Below are 8,363 nucleotides of genomic sequence, written 5' to 3' on the forward strand. Positions count from 1 at the left end.
TCTAGACTTGTTTTTAATCCATCTTCATTTCGGACAAAGCGTTCTTGTAGCCTTTGTAGCAGAAAGGCATGACTCGCCTACCTGAAATAAACTACTATACCTTTTGTGGACGACGTGGTCACGTGGTAACCTGTGAAAGTAAAACATACTGCTTAAACCAACTTTTGATTCAGTCTTGCATAGTGATGTCAGGATGTTGGATACTTCTTCTTGCACCAGGTGCATAGATCCATAACACAAAAATGGTTAGAAAGACCAAAATCAATAAGTCCTGGATGAAAAGGACATGTGAAATACTGTCTAAATGGACGAGAATGTAAAAATAGCCAGGATGTAAACAGTTTTATCCTATCCATTTTCAAATCGGAAAATGGGTCATTTGTCCAAATATTTTTAAAAGATGGTTCAAATGGACGAGTAAAAATTAGTATGGGTGAAATGGACAGTAAAAAAATAGCAAGGATGAAACTGGATTCATCCTGACTTAAACTTCAAAAATAGTAAGGATGAAACTGGATGCATCCTGATGTAAATTAAAAATAAGAAAAAGTATTTGAAAATGGATAGGATGAAATTGTTCACATCCTGGCTATTTTTACATCTTTGTCCATTTAAACAGTATCAAAATCTAAATGTCCTTTTCACCCAGGAATTGTTGATTTTGGTCTTTTTAACCAATTTTGTGTTTTCAAATTTTTTAATTTACTTCATGATGGATCCAGTTTCATCCTCGCTCTTTTCTAAGTTTAAGTCAGGATGAATCCAATTTCATTCTTGCTATTTATTTGGTGTCCATTTCACCCATACTAATTTTATTCGTCCATTAGAACCATGTTTTAAAAAAATTTAGACAAATGACTCATTTTCCGGATCCATAATGCTCTTCAAAATGGGCAGTCACAAATAATATATCTTTTGATATCAATTTCTTGAGCACACATCTTGTCATTATATTCTAGGATTTTTGTTAAACGCTCATTTACGACGTAATTATGGACGAGATATATATATAATTCGGATCACCTGTCCCTTACTTTCCTGTCTCTTCCTGTCCCAACCAATCCGAGAATGACACCTGTTTATACTCTGCAAATGAAAAAGTAATTGTTAACGGCGTTTAATATACATGGTTACCTTCATTGTTCTCACTTCTCATGCTACAATGTTCATTAAATTTTCTGTTCAAATTTCCTAACTCATTATGTTAGAGTATTCACTTCTAGTTTAGTTTTACTGCTTTACTAGTTCAGTCTTTTATCTTTTTATCTTTCAGTCTTTGAATTACAGTTGTGTTGCTTGTCTTTTGCTTTACCTCTCTATTTAAGTTCTCATGTGACTCTATCACAGCTGTGTTGCTTGTCTTTTTCTTTACCTCTCTATTTAAGTTCTCATGTGACTCTTGTAAGGATACTTAACAACACTTAATGAAGTATTATCTTATCATCAAACAGTTCTAACATGGTATCATTCGTCTGGGTTTCAAGATTCTTTTAGGGTTTCATCTTATCACAGAGTTGTTCATCTTTGCTTCCGCCGCTATCACACTTTATTAAACTTAATCAAACTTCAATACACTTAACCATACTTCAGTACACTTTATCTTCAGATTTTCTTTCATCCTTTGGTCCTTCTTTGAAACCTCTGGATTTTGATTTCTCTCATACTTTAACATCATGACTACTCAGTTACATTATGAAATCACCACAGATTTACCTTTCACAAATATAGCTCACTTTGTTTCTATGAAACTAGATGACACCAACTATCTAGTTTGGAAATCTCAGTTATCTTCCATCCTTATCAGTACCAACCTTTTTGGTTATCTTAATGGCTCTCTGCCTCCACCACCACAAACTATCACAACTGGAGCTGAAGTATCACCAAATCCATCTTATCTCAAATGGCTCAGATGGGACAGATTTGTCAATAGTTGTCTCAATGCAACTTTCTCTCCTTCTATTTCAACTGATGTATATGGATGTCTCACAGCTGCTGAGGTATGGACATATCTTTCAACCACCTTTACAAATCAGTTTTCTGCAAGAAAGTCTATGCTTAGAGATCAGCTTCATAATATTCGTCGTGGTCATGTTTCTATCACTGCTCATCTTCATGATGTTAAGGTGATTACTGATTCTTTAGCTGCTATTAACGAATTTGTGTCTGATTTTGACCTTGTTATGTATGTGTTAAATGGTTTGGGGAGATAATATAATGATTTTGTTGTAGTTGTTCAAAATAGAGATACCGATCTGTCTTTTGTTGCTTTGAAATCGTGTATTATCAACCATGAACAATAGTTAAAGAGTCATAATCTTGAAACAGCGACTATTTTGGATCAAGTTAACTCTTCTGCTTTCTTCACTAAAAGAACCTTTGGATCTGGTAGCTCAAATGCTGGTTCAAGTAATTCCAACAATCGTTCTGCAAGTTCTAGTTCTGGATCTCAGCAATCTGGTTCTCGTTTTAGAAACTCAAGTATTGGATCTAATACTTCTAATGCTGGTTCTAGTTCTTCCAACAGCTCCAGATATCCACCATCGTATATCGATTTTGAGTCTATTAAGTGTCAGATCTGTAAGCAGCCTGGTCATTCTGCTAGCAAGTGCAAATCCAGATATACTCCTTCTAGATATGGACAGAATCAAGGAAGATCTTCATCTCAGCAACATCAGTCTCCTCAGGCTCATGTTTCAATACAAGATTCTCAACCACAACCTACTTATTTTCAAAACCCATAACCCAAATCAACTTGTTCTGATTTTCAGAACCCACAAGCAAATGCTTGCATTCAAGTAAACGCTTCATCCTTCTATGAGATGTCATCTTTTCCTGCAGCCATCCATTGGTTTCCTGATTCAGCAGCATCTCACCACATTACAAATGACTGCACTCTTCTCACAAACATAACTACTTATAATGGTACATCTCAAGTTATGATTGGGAATGGTCAATTTTTACCCATTACTTTGATTGGTAATTCGGTATTGCATACTTCTACTTCTTCTTTTTCTTTATCAAATGTATGTTATGTTCCTATCATTCAGAAGAACTTGATCTCCATTGGAAAGTTTACTGAGGAACATAATTGTACCTTCTCATTTTAACCATGGGGTTATGAAATTAAAGATGTTGCTACTCAACAAACTCTTGCAGAAGGAGTTAAGATCAACAATTTGTATCCAATTTTGGCACAAAATACACCCAAACCCATAGCACTTGCCTTTATTGCAGCAGACTCAAATATTTGGCACAAACGAATGGGACATCCTGGTTCTAATATACTTCATGAACTTCATCACCATCACCATATTACAATGTCCAATTCAAAGCTTGAACCTATTTGTCATTCTTGACAACTTGAGAAAAGCAAGAAACTCCCTTTTCCACACTCTACAAGAACTGCTGAGTCTTTACTGTCTCTCATTCATCGTGATATATGGGGGCCTTCACCTGTTCTATCTACATTAGGTTATAAATACTTCATATTGTTTGTTGATGATTATAGTCGTTTTCACTGGGTTTATCCAATGAAGGAAAGATCTGAGAGCCTCACCTGTTTTCAGCATTTCAAGACTTTAAATGAAAATTTGTTGTCTTCTAAAGTTCAGATTTTTCAGTGTGATGGAGCTTATGAACTTGTGAAAGGATAATTTAAGGATTTCTTAAATGAAGTTGGTATTACTGTGTCATCTTCTTGTCCACATACACCACAACAAAATGGTTTGGCAGAGAGCAAGATTAGACATATCACTGAGGTTGGGAATACAATTTCTCTACAAGCTTGTTCCCCTAAGAAATGTTGGTTTGATTCATTTCTCACAGCCACATATCTGATCAATAGGACTCCTTCCAAGTTGCTCAGGTTTGTAACTCCCTTTGAAGTTTTGTTTCATCAGTCACCAGATTATTCATTACTCAAGGTATTTGGCTGTACATGTTATCCATATCTTAGAGCCTACAAACAAGACAAGCTTAGTGCAAAATCCTCTAAGTGCACCTTCATTTGCTAAAGTACCAACCACAAAGGGTACAGATGATATAACAACAACTCAAGAAAAGTCTACATCTCAAGAAATGTTGTCTTTGATGAAACTTCATTTCCCTTTTGTACATGCATTACTGCTACTGAGCCATCCTATGTCATTCTGTCAATTCCCCAAAATGATATCTTACAACCCTTACCTGCTGAGAAAGAGGATGATATTCTTTTACCACCACCTTCACCACCTTCACCACCTTCACCACTAAGACCCATAAGTCATCCCATGACTACAAGGCTCAAAGATGGGATAACCAAACCAAAGAATCTTCCTGATTTCATTACAAACTATTCAGTTCCTCATGCTATGAGCAACACTCTCATCAAGTCTCCACTTGAACCAAAAACTTATAAGTCAGCTGTGAAGGATCCAAATTGGGTAATCTCTATGCAAAAAGAGTTTCTTGCACTCATATCAAATGGTACTTGGATTTTGGTACCCTACCATCCTTCCATGAACATCTTAGGATGCAAATGGGTGTATAGAATAAAGCTCAAGCCTGATGGAACTATTGACAGAATCAAGTCCAGGCTTGTAGCTAAAGGTTTTCTTCAACAAGATGGTGTATACTATAATGAAACATTTAGCCCTGTGGTCAAGTCTACAACCATTAGAGTTGTACTTACAATTGCTTTGACAAGACAATGGAGTATTAAGCAGTTAGATGTGTCAAATGCTTTCCTCCATGGTGAACTCTCATAAACTGTGAATATGGAACAGCCAAAAGGATTTTTTGATTCCAATTATCCTACACATGTATGTCTTCTAAAGAAAGCTATCTATGGTCTTAAGCAGGCACCCAAAGCCTGGTATGACAAATTCAGTGGTTATCTACTTCAACATGGCTTGAAGAAGGGCATTTCAGATCAATCTATGTTCATCTAGAGTCAGTCTGGTGTAACTGCAATCCTTCTTCTATATGTGGATGATATTATTCTCACCTTCAGCTCGGATTCTTTTATCAGCTTACTCATATCTCAACTGAGTTCTATCTTTGCTATGAAATACCTTGGAAATCTACATTATTTCCTTGGTATTGAAGATGATATGTCAAGTTATCCTCAGTCTATACTTCTTACACAGCAAAAGTACACTATTGATCTTCTTACAAGGTCAAAAATGCTTGATTGCAAGCCTTGCAGCTCTCCAGTCACTACTGACAAAAGACTATCTATCTCTGATGGCACCTTACTTGCAGATCCATTGCAGTATAGAAGCTTAGTAGGTGCATTGCAGTATCTCACTCTCACCAGACCTGACATCAACTTTGCAGTGAACTATGTATGTCAGTTCATGCATGCACCAACAGATTCTCACCTTCTCCTAGTCAAGCGTATTCTCAGATACTTAAAAGGAACTATAGATACTGGGATTACTCTGTTTGCAGGTGACATTGGATCCATAAGTGGATACTCAGACTCTGACTGGGCTGGGTGTCCAGATACTAGACGTTCTACATCTGGTTTCTGTGTGTTTTGGGGAGATTCTCTCATCTGCTGGCAATTAAAGAAACAGCCCACAGTTTCTCAATCTTCTACTGAAGCTGAGTATAAGGAAGTCGGTCTTCTAGCGACTGATGTTATGTGGCTCTCACACCTTCTTGAAGAACTGGGTATCATTCTTACAAGGCCATTCAAACTATACTGTAATAATCTTGGAGCAACTTACCTTGTCTCCAACTCTGCTTTTCATGCTCGCACCAAGCATATTGATATCAACTATCACACAGTGAGGGAGTTGCACGAGTTTGGTGATGTTGCAGTCTTCTTTATACCATCTTCTGAGCAACTAGCTGATATCTTCACCGAAGGCCTCGTTGTCTCACATTTTCAAGATTTAAGGTTCAAACTGATGAAGTACCCTTCATCTGTTTGAGGGAGAGTGTTAGAGTATTCATTGCTAGTTTAGTTTTACTGCTTTACTAGTTCAGTCTTTTATCTTTTTATCTTTTTATCTTTCGATCTCTGTATCACAGTTGTGTTGCTTGTCTTTTGCTTTGCCTCTCTATTTAAGTTCTCATGTGACTCTATCACAGCTGTGTTGCTTGTCTTTTGCTTTACCTCTCTATTTAAGTTCTCATGTGACTCTTGTAAGGATACTGAACAACACTTAATGAAGTACTATCTTATCATCAAACAGTTCTAACACATTAACATAAAAGCCCAAATCAAAATAGATCCAGAAAATAGCTAATTCGATGGATCATCAATTGTAGTTCCTTTCCTGACTTAATAACTCTACAATAATGGAGTTGTATGCAATTGTAATGGTAGATTTTAGGAACCTAATCTTTTTTGAGTAGTAATATATGGATGGTGATTGATATGCAAACTCTAACCCCCTCTCTTTCAGTTTCAGAGTTTTTCCATATTTTCATGATTAATCAAAACATATTTAAATCTTAATCATATCTCCACTAATTTTCTTCCTCTTCTGTCTCTTTTGGATTCTTCGTTCTTTAGGTCTTACGGAGTTTAATTTTATCTAGAATCGGCCACTACCAGGATTTGTGGATCTGAACAAGGATTTTGTTTTTTGATTTTTTTGTTATCCCAAAACATTGAGATTGCTATATAAAAATCTTTTATTTGAGATCTTTGAGATATTTACTGAACTTTATCAGAGAGATCAAATACAAATTCTACCTTAAGAAGACAAAGAGCCAAAGACGGAAGAACAGAAACAAAAGATAATATCAGTGTTTTAATGAATAGCGACGTTAGGTTAATGTAAATTTGTCGTGAATTACTAAGAAAACAGTATAGTGAAAAATAAGTGTCCTTATCAGATTGGTTAGGACAGGAAGAAACAGGAAAATAGGAAACATGTAATCCGAAGCCATATATATATACAATTGTTCTTATTAAACTTAAGAATTATAGTTAAGAATTATCTAAAGGAAAAAAAGAAAGAAAAATACCATTGATAAAAGTAAATAATAATGTTATTATTATTCGGGTTGACGGGTTGTTAGGATTAGTAAAAGTTGTGTCCATGTCGGCGCAAATTAGCTTGGGTTCGTAAAAAATTTCCCATGCTTGCTGGATGTTTTGAATTACATTTCTCATACTTACCCAACGTTCAGGTTGGCGGGTTGACCCAACGCGCCCAAGTCCCACCCCTAAACATACAGAAGCGCAATTACATGCAAAAATCCACTGCCAGTTCACTTAACTGGAAGAGCACAACGCATCTGATCCAGACAAAGATAATGAGTGTGCCTAAATCGATGCATCAGTCCATCTAGTGGACCCACCAAGACAAAACTCAGCAAAAGGGATCATTTATAGGACTCAAATGATTGTGGAAGCTATATTTCATCTGTATGCAAGAAACCCATGTTGAGATGGCTGGTAAAGGCATCAAGTGAAACAATGCCTGGAGCAAGCAACTTCAATCGGATTGCGCTTGATTCCAATGAATGGGCATTCTGGGGGAACCATCATTAAATGGAACAACAGTACATTGATTCTCTTATTGGTGCCTTCTCCATTTATATTTTTAACATCTTAAATGATGCTTTTGTACGCCTTCTCACTTATGTATCAAAAGAATCAATATTCGTAATTTATGGTATGATCCTTAGGTTTTCTCAGGAGATTTCAATTGCACTAGCTAGGTTTGCTAATGAAAGGTCAGGAGATCTCTAAGTCACTACTAGGTCGATGCTACTCTTGCGTGCAAGTTTGCAACCAACAGCTGATCATTTCACTCAGGGACGGAGCTGTGTCTGGGCTTTCCCTGGCTGAAGCCACCTCCAAAGCCCAAACAAAATATATTTTTTTTTAACTAGGCTTTTAAGTTTGAACTACCCGTAATGATATAGGCTTAAGCGTATAAAACTGGCAAGTCCAGGATATCCGACACTTCCATAGTTCCATTTCCACCACTGGTTTCACTTAGTCCGGGTTCCTTATTCTTCTCAATGAATAAGAGCGATGGTACGACTAAACTCAAAGATCAAAGACCAAAAAAAAAGACTAAATATGAGTTTAATCTGTATTGTGACGTTATGGGGAGAAGACCAAATTTGGTCGCGCGTAAAACAATTTTACGCATGAAGACGGGCGGAAGTATTAGTTACGTTTCATTTCTGCGCGGAATTATAAATTACGTTTCAAACGGGCGTAAATATAAATCACGTCTGTTATCGAGCGTAAATATAATTACGTTTCGTATGGGGCGGAATCTTAAATTCCGCCCGTTGATCAGACGGATTCCAAATGACCGCTCGAAGAAACGTAAAAATAAATTCCGCCCGAGTTAAACACGGTCACACAGCACGTGTGAGATCAGACGGGCGAACATCTGGTGTCCGCG

General features: G+C 36.7%; 1 protein-coding gene across 1 annotated transcript; it reads left to right on the plus strand.

Annotated features, from left to right (window-relative positions):
• Window positions 1-4,754: 4,754 nt before the first annotated feature.
• On the plus strand, window positions 4,755-5,918 carry LOC113316328 (uncharacterized mitochondrial protein AtMg00810-like). The gene is made up of 2 exons (XM_026564536.1): window positions 4,755-4,852; window positions 5,009-5,918. The coding sequence occupies exons 1-2, from the start codon at window positions 4,755-4,757 to the stop codon at window positions 5,916-5,918; spliced, it is 1,008 nt and encodes a 335-aa protein (XP_026420321.1).
• Window positions 5,919-8,363: the final 2,445 nt, after the last annotated feature.

The sequence above is a fragment of the Papaver somniferum genome, chromosome 10, assembly GCF_003573695.1.
Source record: "Papaver somniferum cultivar HN1 chromosome 10, ASM357369v1, whole genome shotgun sequence".
Taxonomy (NCBI): Eukaryota; Viridiplantae; Streptophyta; class Magnoliopsida; order Ranunculales; family Papaveraceae; genus Papaver; species Papaver somniferum.

Bases quoted from the DNA above. Each gene is read 5' to 3' on its own strand.
- LOC113316328 (XM_026564536.1), top strand. From the start codon at position 4,755: ATGGAACAGCCAAAAGGATTTTTTGATTCCAATTATCCTACACATGTA. The intron at 4,853-5,008 runs GTATGACAAATT...TTCTTTTATCAG, and splicing joins AAGCAGGCACCCAAAGCCTG to CTTACTCATATCTCAACTGA.